The sequence below is a fragment of the Stigmatopora argus genome, chromosome 13, assembly GCF_051989625.1.
Source record: "Stigmatopora argus isolate UIUO_Sarg chromosome 13, RoL_Sarg_1.0, whole genome shotgun sequence".
NCBI classification, from domain to species: domain Eukaryota; kingdom Metazoa; phylum Chordata; class Actinopteri; order Syngnathiformes; family Syngnathidae; genus Stigmatopora; species Stigmatopora argus.
The window spans coordinates 8,871,140-8,893,834 of record NC_135399.1 but is presented as its reverse complement, the minus strand read 5'-3'; the positions used below and the strand labels follow the sequence as shown (position 1 = coordinate 8,893,834).

The 22,695-nt window shown below is 43.3% G+C and overlaps 1 protein-coding gene across 5 annotated transcripts; it reads left to right on the top strand.

Moving 5' to 3' along the window:
* The first annotated feature begins 7 nt into the window (after positions 1-7).
* Positions 8-22,300, top strand: mphosph8 (M-phase phosphoprotein 8). 5 transcript variants are annotated; one of them, XM_077617856.1, is made up of 14 exons: positions 8-683; positions 1,703-1,861; positions 3,026-3,877; positions 6,907-7,000; positions 7,067-7,303; positions 7,373-7,495; positions 7,576-7,664; positions 17,201-17,341; positions 18,097-18,183; positions 19,754-19,908; positions 19,987-20,138; positions 20,203-20,327; positions 20,402-20,485; positions 21,408-22,300. In XM_077617856.1, exons 1-14 carry the CDS (start codon positions 594-596, stop codon positions 21,447-21,449), a joined length of 2,430 nt encoding a protein of 809 aa, XP_077473982.1. In that variant the 5' UTR covers positions 8-593; the 3' UTR covers positions 21,450-22,300. The 5 variants fall into 5 exon arrangements, with proteins under 5 accessions (XP_077473982.1, XP_077473978.1, XP_077473981.1 ...); XM_077617852.1 differs by lacking the exons at positions 17,201-17,341; positions 18,097-18,183; positions 19,754-19,908; ... (2 more) ...; positions 20,402-20,485; positions 21,408-22,300 and adding exons at positions 9,486-11,592; positions 12,185-16,992; XM_077617855.1 differs by lacking the exons at positions 6,907-7,000; positions 7,067-7,303; positions 7,373-7,495; ... (6 more) ...; positions 20,402-20,485; positions 21,408-22,300 and adding an exon at positions 4,729-6,166.
* Positions 22,301-22,695: the final 395 nt, after the last annotated feature.

Below are 22,695 nucleotides of genomic sequence, written 5' to 3'. Positions count from 1 at the left end.
TTTTTTAAACTAATAAGGTTTGTTTTTTCATGAAGTGACTGCAGTTAATACTTTCCTTTTTATGTTGTTTGCTTGTCAAAGAACTATTTTGTTCTTGTATTCTGTTGGTTTGGGGCTTGATTCAACTGTGGCCGCTATAGATAAAAGCAAGGATTGTAACAATTGTGACAATATTTTAGATTCGCTACACTGCTCTATGGCACTACATTTCTTGCTTTATTGCACAATAAATCTTTGGATTGACAAAGCGAGCAGCTAAACGCATGTAGTTTCAGTACCTTGTTAATACTTGAAGGTCCGCTGCAATTACCTTACCTTTCAAATAATATGCAACTGCTATAAATTGCTTACAAGACGTCTAACCGCGTCTAAATTGACTTCCACTACTCGTTGATCATTGAACCCGGAGTTGGGAACTCGGACTGCACGTGAAGGCATCACGTTGAGGGCGAACTCGTTGGTTTCAGTTTCCTGTTAGCGGTGAGTCGCCCCCGGTCAACTAAGTGACACCACCAACGTTCCACCGCCATCACCTCACCGAGGGAGGCTTCTATCCGTGGACTCCGCCGCCTGAATTAAAGCCGAACGTGACGATGGCGACCGAAAACGTGAAAACGGAGCCGGAAAGCGAGGAGGAGAATGTGTATGAAGTGGAGAGGATCATTGATATGCGCGTGGAGGGGGTGAGGCTAACCGTGGCTAATGCTAACTTGTGCGGCTTGTACCCCACGCAGGCGGCTTTGTTTCGCTTTTTTTCGGGATATAAAACTCAATTCCCAGGTTATTCGATTTGGTTAAATAACGCGTTCATTGCCAGAAAATGTTCAATTAGTAGTTGCAGCCTGCTAGCAGTAGCTTTGCTCTATGATTATTTTAACCCTAACGTGTCAACAAGGGCTCACAATTGCTATTCCAATAAAGGAGTAACTTCGCCTTTTTTGTCCTTATTAGTGTTGTTGTTGCGTATTTATTTAATATTTGTCCGAATTAGCTTACCTTTGGTATTTTATTGGATTTGTTTTTATAAAACATTCTTAGTTTCTACTTTGTTCATTTGGAAAGGTGTGTTCATATTTTATTTAATCATTAAAATAACTTCGTTTAATTATAGTTAATTTATTATATATAAAGGTGTGTGAGCGCGTATTGGTTTGTCTCGTTGTGTCCTGCGATTGGCTGGCAACCAATACAGTTGGCTGGGATAGGCTCCAGCACCCCTGCCACACTTCAGAGAATAAATGGTAGGGAAAAGAATGATACATTTGTCATAAAACCCTTCTCTTCTATTAAAATGTTTTTTTTTTCACTCATTCATTTTTTGAACTGCTTATCCTCAAGGGGTGCTGGAGCCTATCCCAGCTGATTTCGGCTACCGGGCGGGGTACACCGTGAATTGGGGGCCAGCCAATCGCAGGGCTTGTTGTGTTTTCCCCCCCAATCATTTTCTAAAAAATATTTTTTGTTCAGTGTAAAACTCATTGCTTGTTCATGACAACCATAGACGTCCAATTTATTAAAAGTCCAAGGGCTTGCTGTGAATGCTCATCTTTCTCTGCCATTGACGGGGCTAGTTGTCCAATCCATTTGAACTGGGAGCAATGGCACTCATCATCAGTGCCAGTCTTCTGAAATGTCCTATCTGATTGCAAACATCTTGCAGTATGTGCACGTAAATGGTTTGTTAACAATATATTTTTTCCAGGGCGACGTGCTTTATCGGGTGCGATGGAAAGGTTACTGCTCGGACGACGACACGTGGGAACCTGAAGGTCATCTGGAGGACTGTCGAGAGGTCCTTTTGACCTTCAAGAAGGCTGGCCTAGAAGTAAAAAAGGAGGCTGAGGAAAAGAAACCTTTACTGGTGAGCTCACTTCACTTATCAGGGGATTTCTTTCCAAAAAAAGATCACCGAATGGATTTCCTGTGGAAAGGGCTATATGTAGATATAGTAATCCCTCGATTATCACGACATCACTTATCGCAAATTCACTACTTGACAATTTTTTTCTCTTATTCATTATTATTATTATTTTAATATATTTAATTTTTTAAAGTTCATAAAAAATGTGAAATCTGCTGAAACTCGCATGCGGAAGCCACTCCCCAGTCTTCTGCTTGTTACTGGAATTTTTTTTATTAAAAAAAAATAATAATAGGGGTGACCCCATTTTGTGATTTTTTTTTTGATTATCGCGACCATGTCTGGTCTATATTAACCGCGATATTCAAGGGATTACTGTATACCGTACTTCAACAAAATGATGGTAAAATACATAGCGTCACATATAAATTCTTAACATTTTTATTTTATTTTTTTAAGTTAGATTATTTTGTGACCAGTGGCTTGAACTGGGTTTCTGATAATTCATTGTTAAAGATATGCTATCCTATTTTTGTGTGAAATCACACAAAAAATATCGGCCTCCTGAGTAGACTCAGATTTTTTGGGATGTCCTACCACTTACAAGCGGACACAAATTCTAGAAAAGAGAAAGAGAGATTATAATAATTATAATTTTTCATATCAAAAGTTCATCAAAGTTAGCAAAGATCTTATTGGTTTTTTTTTTCATAATACATTTACTACATATTGGGGTTTTGTGGCTATTAGCATCCGCACTTTGGCTCATTAGCATTCATGCTATTAGTATGCAGTTGGTTTGGAAGATGCAGTTCGCCCGACACTTCTCGGCCGCGGCATTAACCAAATCTACATTTGATTGTTTATATTTTATATACCGATCACAGACCCCCAAAATCTATTAATCCGGGCTCATCGATCGGTGCATCTTGAATAAAAGTCTCTTAGTAGAAAGACATTGAGTGTCAACTGTACTTCATTGCGTGAAATTTTGTCTTGAGAAATGCCCAAGCTAGCAAGAAAAAACTTTTTCTTCTGCTAATGCAAATGAATGATTTTTTGGGGGCATTTTAGGCATCCATGATATTTTTGTTATGGTTAGGCATCTCAATGTGTAACTTTTGTGCCAAAATAATAAAGCGAGGCTCCCTTTTCTCCCGCTAGCAACTGCCGACCAAAAGCGACTTGTTCGACGCCGACTCCGAGAGCGACAGCGAGAAAGACAGGCCCGCCGACGACGCGCCCGTCTTCAAAAAGAAAAAGAAGAAGAAGAAGGCCCGCGAGCAGCCGCTGGAGGACGAGGACGAAGAGCATACTCGCAAGGAGAAGGAGAAGAAGAAGAAGAAAAAGAGAGACAAGTGGCGGGACGAATTCAAGCCTTTACCCGCCCCGGAGACGGACGAGGACGAGGCGGAGAAGACGAGCGAGGGCAAAAAACGTTCAATGGACTCGGAGGACGAAGACGAAATACAGCATAAGAAAACCAAGAAAGACAAGAGCAAAGAGGGGAAGCACAAGAAGGACAGAGGCGGCGAGGAGTCCAAGAAGAAGAAGGTCAAGTACGGCGTGGTGTCTTCGGACGAGGACTTGAGCGAAGGTTTGTCGGAGGAGAAAACTCGCCCGGACGAGCAGCAGTCCAAGCCCAAGAAGAAGCCCGACATCAAGCTGAAGGGCATCAAAGACCTGATCCAGGACAAGAAGAGCAAGCACAGGGAGAGCGGCCTCACCAAGGTCAAGGCGCCGGCCGGCTCCAAAGTCCGAGAGGACACCGGCCCGCCCTCGTCCGACTCCAGCGACAGCTCGGGGCTGCACCGGAAGGCCAAGAGCAAGAGTCAGGAACCGGCGCCGGCCGTCAAGCCGCCTTCCTCGTCCGCCGACAAGCCGCGGGAAGACGAGGCCGCCAGAGTGGACCCCAAAGGCTCCACCCACCTCTTTGAAGACTTTCTGCTCAACTGCGGGGCCAAGGACCGAGCACCCCGCAGGCCACCTGAAAAGAGCACCGGCAAGCCCTCCAAGGTATTTACAATTCCACCCATGTCTTAGTAGAAAAACTACAAATGTGTTTGTTCATCTTAATGTCCAATCTGTCTCTGCTAGGATTTTTTTCTGCAGCGGGAGCAGAAATACATTTTAATAGGGGCCCTAACCCGATCCTTTTTTTTTTTTTTACCTCTGATAAATAACACATGCAACTCTTTTTCTCCCAAACCAATCTGAACAAAGCTACCCAACATTCAAGATAGTAATTAGCGAAAACTACCGTATTTTCTCACATGTAAGCCGTATGTGTAACTGCAAAAAATGATGACTGAATCAGGGATACGGCTTCTATGCGCACAAATTAGACTTGAGATGCACAAAACTGCAAGGTGACAGAAACTCCAGGTGGAAACGTGCTATAATGCGAGACAATGCGGCCGATACGGTCATTTATTTCAAAATAGAGAAAAGATAAACACATAAAACGCTAAACAAAATTAAGTTTGGCTTCTCTGAATGAAATTGAAGGGAAAAAAAACGTGTCTTGCATAAAACGTGAAAAAACACACTTTCTTGCGTCTGCCATTGCTCGCTCAGGGCGCCGCCATCTTACCTTTTACCGGTAGTTAAACGTGCTCCGACTGGCCAGACGCGAGGGGCCTCGATACATGTGTTCGTAGCGTTGACCATGTTGGCGCATCCCAATAGTTGTGAAGGCGGATCAAAGGTCTCGCGGTCAATTATTAAAATATCAGCCTTGATACCTGCGTAATGTGTAACTCATGCTATTATTGCACCCAGAGACTTGGTGAAAGCTAGACCGCTGCGGACAGACTTCCTGGTTGTACTGCTCATGTGACTTCCTTTTTGAATTCGTCCACGTGTAGGCAACACCCTTTTGGAACACAGAAAGAAAAGATTCCACAATAAGCGTGGTTGGAGACAACAGATCAAGAAGAATGTCTTACACGACTGATTTCAAGCGGAAAGTTGTAAGCTATGCAGATGAGATTGGCAACATTCATGAAGCAGCAAGACACTTTGGAGTCGATGAGCGTAATGTTAGAAGATGGAGAACGGACTCAACACTTCAATCTATGCCAATATCAAAAAGGGCCAATAGGGGACCAAAAACTGGCCAAAATCCAGAGATGGAAAAAGCCCTCCTCGAGTGGTGCGGTGAGCTGAGGCAGAGAGGCCAACGAGTTTCCAGTTTGGCCATCCGCTTTAAAGCTTTGGAGTTGGCAACGTGTGGCAAGTATCCAACGGCGTCTTCCTTTAAAGCTTCAATGGGATGGTGCACCAGATTCCAAAAAAGAAACGATCTCACATTGCGGCCCCGAAACAAAATCGCGCAAAAGGTGCCGGCCGGACTTCATGAAAAAATCCTGGACTTTCAAACATTTATCATTAACAACCGCAAGCTTGTTGATTATCCCCTCTGCAGAATTGGTAGCATGGAAGAAACGCCAATGTGTTTTGATACGCCTAGCGGAACAACGGGGCACGAACAGACCCACTATACAGTTGTTTTGGGCTGCACGGCGGATGGAGGAAAATTGCCTCCCATGGTGATTTTTAATTGCAAATCCCCTACAAACGACAAGTTTCCCAGTGGAGTTATCGTTCATCAACACCCAAATGGATGTATGGATGAAGACGGCGCACTGCTGTGGCTGCATACGGCTTGGAGCTGCCGAAATGGAGCATTACTGAAAGCCCCCTCTTTACTTATATGGGAACATTTCAGGGCTCATCTGATGGACAGAGTGAAAAATTATCTGGATTTCATCAATACCGTCCCGGCATTTATTCCAAGCGGTCTCCCTGGGATGTTGCAGCCACTGGATGTGAGTGTAAACCAAGCGTTTAAAACTAATATGGGGAAGCTGTGGACGGACTGGATGTCGGAGGGAAAGCCCGAACTGACTGCTACTGGGAATTTTCAACGTGCACCCTTAGCGACTGTAGTAAAGTGGGTGAAGGAAGCCTGGGAGGCAATTCCCGCATCGGTGATTCAAAAGTCATTCTTAAAATGCTGCATAAGCAATGACATGGATGGCACTGAGGAGGATATTATGTGGCAGGGCGAAGAAGGCACAGACACAGAAGATATAAAAACAGAAGAAGAGGATACAGAAATAGATGATCTTAACAAAGCCAGATGGGATGATGATGATGATGATGATGATAATGTTCTGTACTCAAATGAAAACTGGAATGAATTGTTTGGCAAATCAGACGATGACGGCGAATATGATTTTGAAGGTTTAGCTGCATGATTGTACATTTGTGATGGGGAAATAAAACAAAATTCCGCTTTGATTTTTTATTTTATTTTTATTTCTTGTTCGAAAGTGACGACTATTGCAGTAACATCGAAAGCATCAAGATATTTCCACATTGGAAGCAATATGCCCGTCACAACATCTTAAACTTCTGTTGAGAAAATGGTCATTTCTGTCATTAAAAAGCATCGGGTTCTCGTCAAGATAGACTTATTTCTTTTTTTTCACACTGAATTTGATATTTTGCGTTATAAATGTCCTTATGATATTGACCCAAATAATGTGCAATCCAGCAGACGATCCTTTCGATTCATACAGTATCTCAGAAATGCTACGTGCTACGATTTTAGTCAAGATTTTCTCTTCATTAGTACTCCCTATTAAAACCATTAATATGGATGTGACTTTTGTGAATCAGGGGTGTCTTATACGAGAGAAATCGTAAAAAATCAACGTTTTTAAGGCTGCGGCTTATATGCGAGTGCAGCTTATATGCGAGAAAATACGGTATGTGTCTTTTTTGTAATACATCTCAGCATTTGGCTATTTCTAGCCCTTAACTATTTCACTGCCATTGACAGTTTCGCGACTTCAAATCCATTTCAATTGTTAAAGCGGGTGTTGACTGATCGTGTTTCACTGCCATTGACGGCGCTAGACGTCCAATCCGTTTCGACTGGGGGGCTGGCGGTGAAAATCGGGACATCGGTACCCCCCGTGGTGGGGAATGAGTTCATATCCATCCAATGTACGAGGTTATAGGAAGTTCCCTTTCAGATCCTTGGAAAACTCGAAAAAATCATCAAGCCCGTCAAAGAGTCTCCCCCATCAAAAGAACCCGAAAAGACGGACAGATCCAAGCAGCCAGAAGGTAGCACGCCCATAAAGTCTCCGGTTTCCTTGTTTTTTCCCCGATTAACGTCTCGCACCTTCCCAGCCATCTCCAGACCGGGCCAGAGTTACGGCTTCAGCCTGGACAGCGACGAGCGCGAAGACGAAGGCGCATCCAACAAGCCGAGGAACGCCGACGACTCCCGGGAACGGAGGGACAAGACGGAGGAGAACCCGAGCAGGCCCGGCTGGGAGAGGATGAGCCGACCGGATGAGAGGAAGAAGAGGAGGGATGACGTCGTGTCTGAAGACCACGTGGACCAGCAACCGATGGAGGTTGCGGGTTAGTTTCGCTTTTAGTTATTTTGCGGTGGAAGGGGATTTTGGAGAGTAACACTTCTTTTTAAAACAGATAAAGGTCCAGCCACGTTAAATTTGGGAATGGACCTCAACCTGGATTGGATGACTCTGGATGATTTCCAGAAACATCTGAACGGGGACGACGAGATCCTGTCTGGCCCTCCGCTATCGCCGAGTGAGTCTTGCACACTTTCATTGGCGCAACTCTCATTTCAAACAGTTGTGGATAGGATTTTTGTCCCCGCCTCTTTGCAGGCGAGTTGCGGGACGCCGTCAAAAGCGGAGACTATGTGGCGGTCAAATTGGCGCTCAATTCCAAAGAGGAGTACAACTTGGACCAGGAGGTAATTTCTTATTATTGTCATCACAAACACTTTTTTTGGCTCGTTCTTTTTCCAATCTGGCATGAAATGGGGAAATTATTCAATAACAAATCCCCGCCCTTTTTTATTTTCCTGATATTTATTTCTTTTGACAGTTTTTCACAATTTTTGGGGCTTTTAAAAAAATTCTATAGACCCCTCTTAATTTCCACATATTTTTTTCTCTATTGAGATTTCTGTCTTTCTTCTCTCGTGCATAATTTAACTTATTAGAATTTTCCTCATTACCAAATTTCAATTAGTCCATGTGAAATCTGTTCAGTTCTATTTCATTCAAATTCCACATAACTTATTTCATGTTCATATAATACTTTTAATTTTTGGTCATATTTTTATATTATATCAATGATTATTTTAGCTTATGGCTGCACACTATCTTTAATGTTATACTTTGTCCTTGTGTTGTTACTCTTGAGATGTCCATTTTGTTATTTCTGGTGTTGTTTCGCTTTCAACTTTCAAAAACCTTGGTCTCGGTGCGTGGTCTGGTCCTTCAGGCAAGTCATGGTCTCGGATAGTCTGGTCAACGCTAGCTCTGCCGCTATCTCACAACACTTGTGTTTCAATATTCAGCACTTTGCACCTTGGTGGCCCCGCCGGTGTGTGTATGAGTGTGTTAATTCTTACAGGATGTAGTCGTGTCAAATAAGGCATTAATAAGGTTCATTGCACCAACGGGAATTGCAAAGCAGCCCCGTGGGTCAATTTTTTTTAACGGCATGAACAACACTGAGTTGGTCATTTCCAACCTTTTCATGATTCAAGATTCAAACGTGTTTACACTTTTTGTGACTGAAGACCAAACAGAACGTACTAACCAATGAAGAAAAGGTTTGGATTTAACCTTTTAGGACAAAATCAGCACCGTTTTTTTAGGGTGACATCGGGATTTTTCCCATCACACAGAAGAATGTGCCTTCAGTCTGACAATCCCAGGTAAGAGGCAAGAGCCTTTGTGTCTTCTCATGTTCCTTTTTTTTTGTTCACTGATAACACTGAACCGTTGTTCAGAATAACGGTGTTTGAATTTAACATGGAATTGTGTGAATTTCAAAAACATTGAAAGGGAAGTTTCCAATTCAGTAGTGCATGACTTATTGTAATTTTCTGTGAGTTTTGAACTGTATTTAAAGCTGCTAATGCTAGTTAATGACGGTACTTCTATTTATATCATGACATTTACATCCCTTAGTGGTCCTGGGAGCTATTGATGTTGTCTTTGTTTTCAGGTGACCACCATATCCAAAAAAGCCTGATGAAAAAGGAAAAGAAGCAGGTACACACTATATATTCTGTCTATAATATAACAATACTTGCATCTTCATAATCATATAGCACATGTGCCATATGCCCATCACACTTAATGTGCTCGGAATTCTATTTTTTTAAATGCATTGCTGCTCAGTTATAGATGATTGACAAATGCTATATTTTGTCCGTTTCATTGTCACCATCCCATCATTCCATTGACAAGTTTATCAGTTGGACCATGTCAAAGCGCTTTTATATCCAATAAAGCCATTAACTTGTCCTTAAATGGGTGACCTGGTTTTTCTACTGACAATTCTTAGAGGTCTAGTGTTGTTTTTTTTTCTTTTCTTTTCAATTTTTGGTCAAGTGAGTCTGGTTGAATGATCCGCAAATGTTTTGTGGGGCGTTGCCAAGGTGCTGGTGCTTTACACGGTTGCAGGAACATGTGCATATGATTGTTGAAGGGGTGCAAAGACATGGGAAGCCTTGGTTTTGGCGACCAGTCTTATACGTCTACTTGTTCTCTTGCAGGCTTGCACTACAATGGCTGTGAAAAGGTCATTTGATGAGAGGAATCCAAGCGATGGCATTTTTATACCGCACTTTATAAACAATCCGCAAGAGGGTCCGAGTGCCAGTACGGATGAAAACCTCCAGAAAGAACTGGAATCTGAATGCAGTTCAGCTCAAAGAGCAGAAACCACGAAGCTAGAAGTTGACAATTTCAAATTAAGCTCCCATGTTCCTGAGCAAACTGCAGTTGCTCGGGACTGCGGCCCACCGGAAGGGAAACTCAACTCTGACCAGGAGACAAACAGTTTAGAGTTTGAAGAGGTCACAAAAGATGAAGGCAGAACATCCAGAAACTGTCGGCGGAAACCCGTCGAAGCCCAACAGCCGACACGGACCAGTACACGTAAGCGCAAGAAGGTGGTTCTCACGGAATCCAGTTCTGACGAGGGTGACAAAAAGGTGTCAAAAAAGCACTTTTGTTTCTACTGCCATGCACCTTTTAGCCAGTTAGAGAAGCACTTAGAGAAGAAGCACGCTGAGGAAACAGACGTGGCTCATGCCATCCACTTCCCCAGAGGCTCCAAAGTCAGGCAGAACTTGCTGGACCAAATCCGCGACAGCGGCGACTACGAGCAACGTACCAAAGCTCTCCGAAAGAATGGAGGTGAAAATTTTACCCAGGTGGAGGCCAAGACTACTGAAATATGCATTCGCAATTTTCTCCCTTGCCAGCACTGCTACACTTTTTACCGTAAAATCGACCTGTGGCGGCACGAGGAGTCCTGCAAAGCCAAGAAGAGTGAATGCGAATCCCCCGAATTGCCAAATGTGGATCCCGTGGGAGAAAGCGCTGCCTCGCAGTCGCTTCCCATGTCGGAGTTCTTGACAGATGGATGCAGGGAGATCATCCGTACGATGCACCAGGACGGCATCGCCAGGCACATCGTCCACGACCCTCTCATTTGCGAATACGGGAATACTTTGTTGACCAAGTACAACCACGACAAGTCACAGTATGCCTACATTGGTCAAAAGATGCGACAGCTAGGCCGCTTTATGATTGCCGTCAGCGAACTAGACGGAAGTGTGCGACACTTGCATCAATTGTGCGCCCCCTCCCGGTTCGAATTGGCAGTGGAAGGCGCCAAAAAAGCCAGCGGCTTCGATCCAAGTTGTAGTCGCTTCAAAACCTTTTCCCTGGTGTCCAAAATCGGCTACTCTTTGAAACGGGCTGCTGAGATTGCCTTTGGCGAGAGTCGCATGACCGAAGACCGCCTGATGGAGGGCCAGGTGAAGGCCTTCATACAGTTAGTGGATAGCAAATGGAGCGAGCACTTTTCTCGCAGGTCTTTGTCATCATCCTCATCCTCCAAAACGGAGCTTCCGAAGGCAGAGGTGGACTCATCCGGTGTGATGGACGACCTGATCAAACTCCATCGGTTCATTGAGGAAGAGGGGGATGAAGCCATGGGGGAGCTACGCCACAATCCTAGCGTGGCCAATTGGAAGAAGTTAAGTGAGGCCACACTGGCTGACGTTTGCCTCTTCAACAGAGCACGCGTGGGCAACATTGGCCGACTCCTCTTGGAAACGTACACTGCCAAAAAGCTCCGAGGGCATTTCGTACCCTCGGCGGATCAAATCAAGAAATGCACTAAACTAGAGCTCGAGGTCAGTGGGCACTTTACCAGGGTAGAACTGGAAGGTCAGTTTGGCAGGAACATGTTGGTCCTGCTCACTGAAAAGATGACTTTGTCACTGGACCTGCTGGTGGAAAACAGGCAGAACGCTGGCGTGTCCAAAAGCAACCCGTACCTCTTCCCCCGGACCGAAGGCCACTCCTTCATCCGAGGGTTGGATTGCTTCCGAAGGGCGGCGGTGGAGTGCAATGTCAAGAACCCCGAAGCACTATTGTCACCGGCGCTCAGGGAGCAAATTGCATGTTGCTGGCAACTCATGAGCCTCAAGCAGGGGGAGCTAAATCAAGTTGCCGGGCTGCTAGGAAAAAGCATCCAGGAGTGCTACGGCTTATCCCAAAATGCTTCAATGCTGGAGGATGCCTGTAAGCACTTGCTACAACTGGACCGCACAAAACCAGCAATTCCTGTTAGCACGCCCAGAAATGGTAAGCTTCTTACTTGTTTCCTTGCATTGATATGTCGTGTGTATACTAAGCTGTTTAGCATAGACCTGTGACAGGGGTGGATGATTTTTTTAAAAATACAATCACAATCTCAACTTTATCGATTTTAGTTATTCTCATTGAGTCTCCACTTTTCAAGAAAACCCCAAACGGGCTGACAAATTGAAGCATATAATTGCGGCACAAGTTTGAAGTGTCCAAGATCAATGTATCACTTCACAAGCACCTCCCGCAGCTTGTTTATGTCAAGAGTAGGAAGGAGCCCCTTCACACAAAAGAAGTTGTTTGCAGAGAACCGGGTGCGTTCACTAAAAGAGCCAGATATGACTCGCGAGTAATATGTTCCCAGCCCCTTTTAAGACAATTTATTGGCTTTGGTCTTTATGATATCGGCGACTTGTTGATCATCCAATGCCGTCATATCACACACCCCTAACCTGCAATAATGTTTCAGTTGTAGAACAGCCTGATACACACTTTTCCCTGGTCAGCACCATAGTTGGGCGGTTCAGTTGTAACCCTTGATAATCATATTCTTTCAAGTTTTGACAAAGTTTTGTTCTCCTCTTTTTAGGAACTTCGTCCAAAGCCGTCCCAAAGAGACGGCCGTGGAGCGAGCGAGAGCAAGCCGCGGTTAAGAATCAGATGAGCGATTTTTTAAAAAGAATGAAGGTCCCCGGCAAGAAAGACTGTAACGCTTGCATTGCCGTTGAACCGGATCTGGCTGCCAGATCCTGGACTGACGTGAAAAACTATGTGCACAACAGCATACAGACCATCCGTAGACGAAGTCACCAGCACAAGGAAGACAGGAGCTGCAGAGCTAGTAAGCCAAAGAGACAGACGGTTGAAGTCCAAAGGCCGGATCTGTTTGACTCGATGGCGAGTTGCAGCATATCGTCGGGTCTTCAGGATCTCTCTGGGGAGAGTGCCAATTTTTGCATGCAGCCACAAGAACCAAATCCTTACACCTCAGAGATGCCTTTAAGCTACACGTCCTTGTGTTCTCCTAGTACAAACCTAATTCACGGCAGTCAGCCACTGATGTCCACGTTCACGTCACTGAACGCTACTGACACTCAAGTAGTACCCACGTTCACGCCGCAAAGCACCACCAGTGCGCTCATGTCGTCCGTATACACGTCGGAAACCGACAGCTTCCATCCATTGGCTTCTTACTCGTCCAATGCTTCTAGTATTCATCCTTCAGTTTACTCTGATCCTTTAAACTCCCCGATTCTTCCCAATTTCAGTGTTCCCAATACTTCACTGTTTCCCACCTTCGCTCCGCTAAACTCCCCGAGTCCGCCATTGGTCTCACACTTTTCCACAGCCTTAAGCGAACGAAGCGGGATGTTGGTGTCGTCCTTCGCGGCCCTCGACCAATCTGACACGACTTCCTACCCGACGGATCACGCGAGGTATTCCACGACCGCGCAAGTGGTCCCAACAGTCAAACGAGGCAGCGTTCACAAGGCACTACCACCCCCAATGAAACCAAAGCCCTCACAGAAACCATCCCCGTCCACCTCCAAGCCCCAAAAGAGGCAAAAAAGGTTATGGAGCTCTGAGGAGCAGGCAGCGGTCCGGCGGCAGTTCGGAGACTTGGGCAGACTGATCAAGGTGCCGGGAAAAAAGGAATGCGACACGTGTTTGTCAGCGGAGCCGGCCTTGTGTAGCCGCACGTGGCAGGAAGTCAAATATTTTGTTCACAATAATATTCAGTCCATGAAAAGACGAGGCCTGGCGACAACTATGTCCGAATTAACTGAAGAACCCAAACAGGAATTAGAGACTCCAGCGTCCAGTGCCGAGTGGGATGGTCCCGTTTATCTGTCCCTGTAAAAGCATTGCTAAACATCAGGATATGTTAAGACAATAGTTTGAGTTCATAATTACAAAGTTTCTAGCTGTCCATATACTGCAGTTCTGATCAGGTATGTACGTGGCATTCAAAATAAGCATCTGGTGTCTAAATGAAAATATCACGGTGTAATGCTCTCTTTGGGTTTGTACCTCAGCTTTAAGGTAAGTGATCGCCAAGTGCAGAGATCTTGTTTGTGGCAAAAACTGTTCCGTCTATTTTTTTGTATTGCTTGGGCTCCAGACTCGCGGCTGATCTGAGGCGAGAGTGGCGTTAGCGTTACCGCATCTGTTGGCAGCTGAAGAATAGACACTCATACAATGAATTTAAATCTTAAAATAACAAACTTGCCATGGGTAGGGAGTACCTGGGAAACATGCAATGTGGACGGAAAACGCATATAAAAAGCCAGAACCTAAGAACTGAGATACAGACGTGCTACTCACTCGTATGTTGTGCCTTCCTTACCCAATTTCACTTAATTTTGCTATCTATGCTTGCTGCCTACAGGCAGGATAATTTAATATTCTTCCACTTAATGGCAGGTGGTACCTACTGTAATTAATTGGCATATCCCCATTTTGCCATTCATGTAATAGAATCGGCGCTCTTCCAGAGTTTCCACATTGACTGGCACAGAGTTGCTTTTAATTAAACATTTCATAAAACTTCAAGTCCGTTCCGCATAGTCCGAACAGAAAAGAAACAAGAATCACAACTGCAAGAACTGATTTATGTTTCGTTTTTTCGCCCAGGTCCGAATTTGACTATCCAACATGCAGTCCAATAACACAAATGGCCCATTTTGTAGGTTAATGCCGTAGCAATGCCATAAATACTTTAAAGTTTTGTCACAACGGCACCTCTAGGTCCACTTTTGAACCGAAAATGGTAAGCACAGTATAGATAACCTGCCTTATGACCGCCCAACAAATGACTCAATTACCTGTCTTTCGTAAAGCTCATTACATCAGGCTCTTCATAAACCAAGGCTTACTTCCCTGTCATTTTTACGCATCTAACAAGTACTGTACAAACCATTTAGCAAGACTTGGTACTTGAGATCACACAAACAAAACAACTCACCATGCCTGACATCCGCTAGCCAGAGACTTGAGTATAGCCTGCTTGACTCTCGTCAATGTCCTCAACTGAAAGATCTGTTATCATCACACGCAGTGGTAAATACAGTAAGAAACTGATTTTTGATGCTTCCGGTACGTACCAACAAGTTTTAAGCAGCAAAACCCACTCTTGTTAAGCTTGCCCTAGCCTTTTCGTCCTACGATTCTGTACTTCCACTATTATCCATGAACCTCGATGTATAGACTACTAGGTCACTGTAGTTTAGTCCACTAGACCTCGTGCACGAATGCAAAGAAAATGGCTCCCACTGCACTTATCAGTGTTAGATTGATCTTATTTTTCCTGGTTTGATTACCAAATGTTAGCAAGAATTTCATCCCGCCACTATTGTGGTGTCTTGGTTGAACGTTTCTTTGCTTTAGGCATTGTCCCTTGTTGTATGTAGATGGTCCGAGTATAGGCAGCGCTGTGATTACGTTAAAACCCATTTCCTGATAATTATTGATATATTATTTTTCTATCTGTGTGTGGAGTATCGTGTACTGGAACTGTGTAGAATACATTTTTGAATTTTAGTGTAGTTGGTTTGAGAGCGAGAGAATATAACTGGTTATGAAAATGGGTTGATTCTAGGGTTGCAAGATTGCAATAACTGGCTAATATGTTCATTATTTTTCTGATTAATTGATAACTCAAGCAGGGAATGATGTCTAATTTTCCTTTATCCATGAGTAGGATGTGGAAGTCTATAGAGGAAAAGACTTGACATAAATTCATTCTCTTTGAGTGACTGTTCTGGTTCGTAATGTGTCCGAAAATACGCAAAAAATATGTTGATGATTTTGGACAAATTGACGGACGTAAATCAAGATCTCTCAATTAATCGACGATTAAAATGGTTCTTGATGAGTTCAAGGCCCAATTAATCTTTGCACCTCTAGTTGATTCCAAATATTTTTGCCAATACGTAGTTATTATATTTTGAGTATTTTCCCGATTGTCCTTTGGATTGTTCCTATAATCGGATCATTAATTTAGTATTAATAAACCTCCCTGTCTGCATGAGACATGCAGGTATTATTTTTTTCCACTTTGGAGTACCATCCTAAAATTCTGTTCGTGTCCGTGATATTAGGGGAAAAAATCTTCAATTTCTTCCACAAATAATTTACGTTCAGAATTTTTTCTCTTACTTTTTTAAGTATTTTTTTCCTTCCTGAGGAAAAAAGGCTAAACTTTTGTCTTGCACTCTTTGTCTTCCCCAATTTTTGCTTTTGCTGTCAACCCCGAATGCAAACTTCGAAATACAAAGCAACAAAAGCAGTTATTCTCATAGAATAAGCTATCAAATAGCTCGTTGCTAGATTTCCATTCTCTTTAGCACTTATCTTCCCATTTTATAGATGCGTTCATGTGCATTTTTTTTCTAGCAAATTTTATTCACTCATTTTCTTAAATCCAGTATTAAGAAGCACTTTGTTCCGAACCACTTATTTTATGTTTGTTTGTTACGTAAATTGATTTGAAGTGTACCAGTGGTTATGTCTGTTTTTTTAGTGGGCATTACAATTCGATGTCATGGATGAAATGTTGTGTTACGTAGTGCACTTTATCTTGTTTTATCTTATCTATTCTGGTCTCAGCTTTTTTTTTCTCCACTGACTTGGATGACTGCAGTTTTTTTTTTTTACAAAAAGGTCCTTCATTAGCATCTGTTTTTCCAGTTCTTGCACCGACATGTTGATTATCCATTTTTATTTGCTAACCACAAACTTCACATTTTTGCAGGGCACAACTTTTGATATCCAATTCAGAAGTTGAATTTGGTCGCTTAGTCACAATCATTAAAAAAAAGTGTTTCACAAGTATATCCTATTGTAGGTTTTACAGTAGTTACTGTAGAAAGAATCACACAATAGCCTTCAATATTATCCAGACAGCAGCCCGGTGGGTGAGTGGTTAGTGCGTCGGCATCACGGTGGGAAATCTGGGTTCAAATCCAGGTTGGTCCACCTGTGTGGAGTTTGCATGTTCTCCCCGGGCCTGCGTGGGTTTTCTCCGGGTGCTCTGGTTTCCTCCCACATTCCAACGACATGCATGCTAGGCTGATTGGACACTCTAAATTGCCCCTAGGTATGAGTGTGAGCGTGAATGGTTGTTTGTCTCCTTGTGCCCTGTGATTGGCTGGCCACCAATTCAGGGTGTCCCCACCTCTCGCCCGAAGTCAGCTGAGATAGGCTCCAACACCCCCCGTGACCCTAGTGAGGATAAAGCGGTTCAGAAAATGAAATTATCCAGACATTATCAATATATTCTTCCAACTTTGATGTTAAAACAAGAACATTTTTCAAATATTTGTATAAGTTGCCTTTTTTGTTATGTATCGTAAGGAACTTAGAACCTGTGCTTGTACAATAAAATGTTTGTCTTGACCGGTCTTGTTTTTTTGGGGGGGTTATCTTTTGTCTTCTTTGCATTTCCCTCAATCTAACAGTTAAAATTGTTGCAGCTTAAAGAAAGCACTGTACTCTTGATGTTACAATCTTTAATCGACCAATCATTATGCTGAGCTGTTTCTTAGGTACTCTATTCACGGTACCGGTACTACTTTGTTATCATAACACAGATTGTTTTTCCCAGGATGTCAGCGGAATGTCGCTGAGTATGCTGGCGGCGGCGGGTGGTCAGGACGATATCCTCCGCTTGCTGATCAGGAAAGGCGTACGAGTGAACGGTCGCCAAAAGAACGGCACCACTGCCCTGATGCACGCCGCAGAAAAGGTGACCAATCGCCTCATTTGTTGATCGTTGTGTTTGGCTTATTTGAGTTTAATTTATTTAATAAGAGACAGCACATATTAATGAACATATTCATGTTAATGAACATATATATGTAAATATGTAAGATTGTAGCCGAGGGATAATTTCCATCTTTAGTACCTAGTAGAGGTTGAAGATAAACGATGACACATACTACACACACACACACACACACACACACACACACACACACACACACACACACACGTAGCACCATTTTAAACAGTGTTGTGATCGCAATTTTGTTCAGTTTTTTTTAACTAGGTCTACATTGTCTTCTGTGTCTGTGCTTGCTACTGTCTTGCTACTGCAACCAAGAGAATTTCCCAAATACGGGATTAAACAAAGTTCTAATCTAATCTAACAGCCTGGCTTTAAAATGATTGAGGTTCAGAGACGGGAGTTCATATATGTTAATTGATATTGAGTTCCAGGTATGTCTGGCAGGGACATAGGAGGTGCTAATTTGGCAACTACACAGTCACCTCTTGAGCCAGTCCTTGTTGATGTGTTGGATTTTTTTGTACAAAATCTTGCAGTGGAGGAGGAGCTTTGTGATGTAAGATTGTGTAAACTATGGTGGCATCTGCATATTTCACAGTATTGTCCCAGTTCAGGCGTTTGTGTTTTTTTAAATATCTGGCACTGGTGATGCGTTTTTGTTTTTTTTGTCCAATACTGTCAGGGATTGCTTATAAATGGTTTCAATTTTGCAGAATTTTGTGACCACCGTGGCCATCCTGTTGGAGGCAGGCTCATACCTCAACGCACAAAACGCCATCGGCGAAACAGCATTAATGAAGGTGAGACACTTTCTTTTATATAAAAGCGATTTAACAGCGCAATGGTACCAGTCTCATTGATTTACATGTAATTGAATAAAAACTGTGCCATTTTGTGTGAAATCCAAAGAGAGAGTTTTACAATAAGCGAAAAACATTAGGTATAGAGCTTCTTAACTTTGCAGCAGAAAATTGGGTGTGCATTTCTTAGAAAAAAAGGGATAATTTGAGTGGATTACCAGTCAGTAAATCAGATTTCACTGTTTAAGTCAAAAGTTACGTCAAAATACTTAGTGTGGGAAATAGTAGCACATTCAAATGAACAAAAAATGCTCTATTTACTGTTATTGCTGAGAGTCGGGTAGATAATGTGGAATTTCAATGGTTTATGTGCAACAGAAAGCACGGAATGCGACTACTGTGACGCCAACAAAACAAAAATAAAAGCAGTACGCCATCTTGACCACACCTCCCTTTCTCACACCAGTGAGACATGCGTTGCTTTTAGGAACAGCACAGAAAACTTAACACTCAACACATCTACATTGCACCACAAGGTGTACATGCAACCCTATTCGTTAAATTATTGTCCTTATTTTTAGGTTACATGTACTGAAAGTTGTTTGACTTTGACTGTCGGCGACGTATGGTCTTTGTGATCACAAAACTGTATTTAGCTACGAGCTAGGCATTTGGTCTAAACCAAGGGTGTCTAACTCGGGTTGGTTCGCGGGCCACATTAACGTCAACTTGATTTCACGCGGGCCGGACCATTTTAGATATAATATTTTGATTTTTTTTTTTTTATTATAAATGTATCAAAAGAACTGGATTAAAAGCCCTAAATATTCAGGTTTTTATAGATCTAAAACAATGTTTATTTTAGCTTTTTTATATATTTTTAGATTTTACAAAATGATTTTTGAACTAAAAACAGAAAAAAATGGATTAAAAATTACAATTCTTGATTTAAAAGGGGGAAAATCATGAAATTTAATATACATCTATACTCTTCATTTTAATTTGATCCTAAAACAGAAAGTCGGCACTCATGATTTACTTTCCCGGGCCATACAAAATGATGCGGCGGGCCAGATTTGGCCCCCGGGCCGCCACTTTGACACATGTGGTCTAAACGCAGCAAATCTTACATGTTGGTATCTTTCTGCTTTGTTTATGATGCTAAGCTTCATTTCCATGGTAATGTTTTTCTTATGCCTGAATTTTGAAGACCCAACTTTCTTCTTCGGGTCCATACTACAAAAATAGGAAGGCAAAAATGTTGCCTGAGCACAAACACAGACCAGCACTATGCAGGTATCCTCCCCCTACGAAGTCAAAACGTCGTAGGGGGAGGATATCGTAACCCCAAAACTCTGGAGGATCCACGTCTGAATCCATATAGAAAATCTGGCCATCAGGTTTGAAACTGCCTTTGTATGTCAATTCCTGGATCCCCGTTTTGTTGAACTTTTCCACCAACTTGTATAAAATTAGGTGAACATCTCCGTCACAAGCAGACGGCCAAAAACGTTCCAAGTCTCCCTGGCCGGCCTTTGACTTGACAGAGTCGTCTCTTTTTCGTTCCCAGGCGTGCAAGCGAGGAAACGCCGACGTTGTGCGGCTCCTGCTGGAAAACGGCGCCGACTGCCACATCCAGACGAAGAACAAGGCGGACGCTTTCTACTTCGCTCAGCACAACAACCACCTGGCCGTGTGCGACATCGTCAACAACCACAAGGCCATGTAAGTCTCCTTTAGGAGAGCGTAGCACACGCCAAAGTCTCGGAATGTTGCTTTTTTAACACACTCGACCCAAAAAAGGCTATCCAGCGTGGCCGAGGACACCATCCGGTCATACTTTGACAACCGTTTGGTTCTGCTGGACACCGTGTTCCCGCTAGCGTGTCACCGCCTGTGCGAGTGGCCCGACTTCTCCACCGAGTTCACCTACAAGCCTCCGCCACCCGCAGACGGTAAAAAGGTCGCTGGTCACTTGTTGCTAGGCAGAATCTAGATGGCACGTCTCTTGCCGAACAGGCACGGGCATCCTCCTTTTCATCTTTCACGCCACCTTCCGCAACGACGTCACGGCACGTCTCGGTGGCCCGTGCAGTGTCCAGGCGGTCATTCTCAACGACAAATTTCAGCTCCCCGTCTTCCTGGTGGGTCGCGTCCCGTGCGGCGCAGCCGTCGACTGTTTTGACGCTGTTGACGCAGTTTTGTTGTGTCCAAACAGGATAGTCACTTCATCTATTCCTTCAGTCCCGTAGCGGGAAACAATAAACTTTTCATCCGGTTGGCGGAGGCGCCCTCAGCCAAGGTGAGTGCATGTTAGCTTGCTAAGTGCTAGCATGTTAGCTTGCTGAGTGCTTCAGTTTGAGTTTGATTTAATAAAGGAACAATACATATTAATTAACATATACAAGTCAATATGTGTCCTGGGCTCAATTCCAGGTCACGTCCACCTGTGTGGAGTTTGCATGTTCTCCCCGGGCCTACGTGGGTTTCCGCCGGGTAGTCCGTTTTCCTCCCACATTCCAAAAACATGCATGGTAGGCTGATTGGACAGTCAAAATTCACCGATTCAGGGTGTCTCCCGCCTCTGGCCCGGAGTCAGCTGGGATGGGCTCCAACACCCTCCGTGACCTTAATGAGGATAAAGCGGTTCAGAAAATGTGAGAAGTCAATATGTACCGTGTGCAGTCGATTGGTCGCCGGTCTTTTGGTCGCCCCGACCGCGACAACGGGCGACCAAAAGACCGACGACCAAAAGACCGGCGACAAAACAAGGTAAAACAACACGGTCTACGCATCAATAAAAGCCAACAATGGCCATGAGCAGTTTCACTGAGCCGACGTGTGAGTGTATAAGAGTTTGAATGTACATGCGTTGTCCCTTTAAGAAGTTATGTCAGGCAGGGTCTTAACAAGTTCTCCAACAAAAAACAATAAAAGTACGGGACATTTGGAGCTTTTCTTTAGTCTAATAATTACTAGGGCATTAAATGACTAAATAGTAATTCGCAGTTTGTATTTAGGGAATTTGAGCAACGATTTAAATGGTAATTATCACTTACCTTCCGGGCGACCAATCGACCGTGTACCATATGTACGATTATAGCCAAAGGCTAATTTCCATCTTTAGTCCCTTGTGCAAATTGGTGTTAAAAATACAAGCTAAAAATCTGTGCTAGCATGTTAGTTAGCACAGGAGTTTGATGCGAATGTTTGTCTTTCTTCAGGTGAAGCTAATCATAGGTGCCTACAGAATCCAGCTTCAGTGACGTATTTTTACCTTCCAAAGGGTTTGTTTTTCTTTTTTGTAAATACATTTTTGTAAGTATTTTTTTTATCCTACAGTCAGTCAACTCATCATTCAAGTCGAACCACAAATGTTCACATAACAATAAAAAAAATCATATTTTTTGACAGACGAGCAAAAAAGTAGAACGCTGCTGCCATTGTTGTCATTCTTCAAATTTATTTTTGCAAGTTCTTTCTTGTTTTTCTTTTTTCAATAGGTTTTGTAAACAATCATTTCTTGTAAAATGATATTTTCCTTACATGAAAACCAATTATCTCGAGTTAGGAGAAAGAAATGTGCTGTCCAGTTTTTGCTCCAGGTTTTTAATGTATGTATTCTTAATATGCCTTAACTCAATTGCTGCCATTGCCATTGGCGGTGAAACACGTCCAATCTATTTCCAGTGGGGGAGGCTGTCGGCGACCATTTAAGCCAGCCTTCCCCATATGAAACGCATTGGACGTCTTTTGCCGTCAATGGCAATCTATGCGTTAGGGTTTGTTTTTTGTTTTTTAGAGAGGGGGTATTTTGGCTTACATGATTCATCCTCCCTAAAGACTATTTAAAGGCAACAATGTTCATTCACAAGCGCCGAAGAAACAGAAAGGATCTTTGAGCTGAAAATCATGCGGTCTGAGAGCACAAAAGCCTCCTTGAGCAAAGTCAGCCCTCCCTGTTGCCTTCACTGACGCCATGGAAATTGTGTGCACGCGACGCTCTTCCGGTTTGGGCACGTGAACGCACCTGGTTCAGCCATGTTGGCCATTTGAACGCTTCCTTTGAGCCACCATTTATTATACGTCATTGTCAATCAATATATGAACGAATTTCGTCGCCAATTCTGGAAGTTTTTTGTTCTTCTGAATTCCAGAAATAGAAGGTAAACTCTGTCACCCCGCATCCTCGCTCCCGATTCTGACTCAACTCGGAACACTTTGTTAGTTTGAACCACACGTCGGTGCCTTTCTCGTCACAATGTGAGGTTAAACGTAAATGTGCACGGATGGCCAAGGTTAAACCTTCCTAATGGGACCAATTTAATTGCCAGCTCGTTGACTCGCTTTGCGCATGCGCGCCGAGAAAAGATAGAAGTGGGGTGCGGAGACTCCAAAACAAGAGCGCTCACTCTGATACGTAATCTCACAAGGACTTCCGGGTTTGATCTTTGGCGTGATTTTTTGTTTGTTTTGATGCGTAGAGTACATGGATTCCCATTTAATGTTTTA

Excerpts from the sequence above, each read along its gene's own strand:
- mphosph8 (XM_077617852.1), top strand. The coding sequence starts at position 594 with ATGGCGACCGAAAACGTGAAAACGGAGCCGGAAAGCGAGGAGGAGAAT. Across the intron at positions 1,862-3,025 it reads AGGAAAAGAAACCTTTACTG|CAACTGCCGACCAAAAGCGA; the intron begins GTGAGCTCACTT and ends TTCTCCCGCTAG. Across the intron at positions 7,304-7,372 it reads GCAACCGATGGAGGTTGCGG|ATAAAGGTCCAGCCACGTTA; the intron begins GTTAGTTTCGCT and ends TTTTTAAAACAG.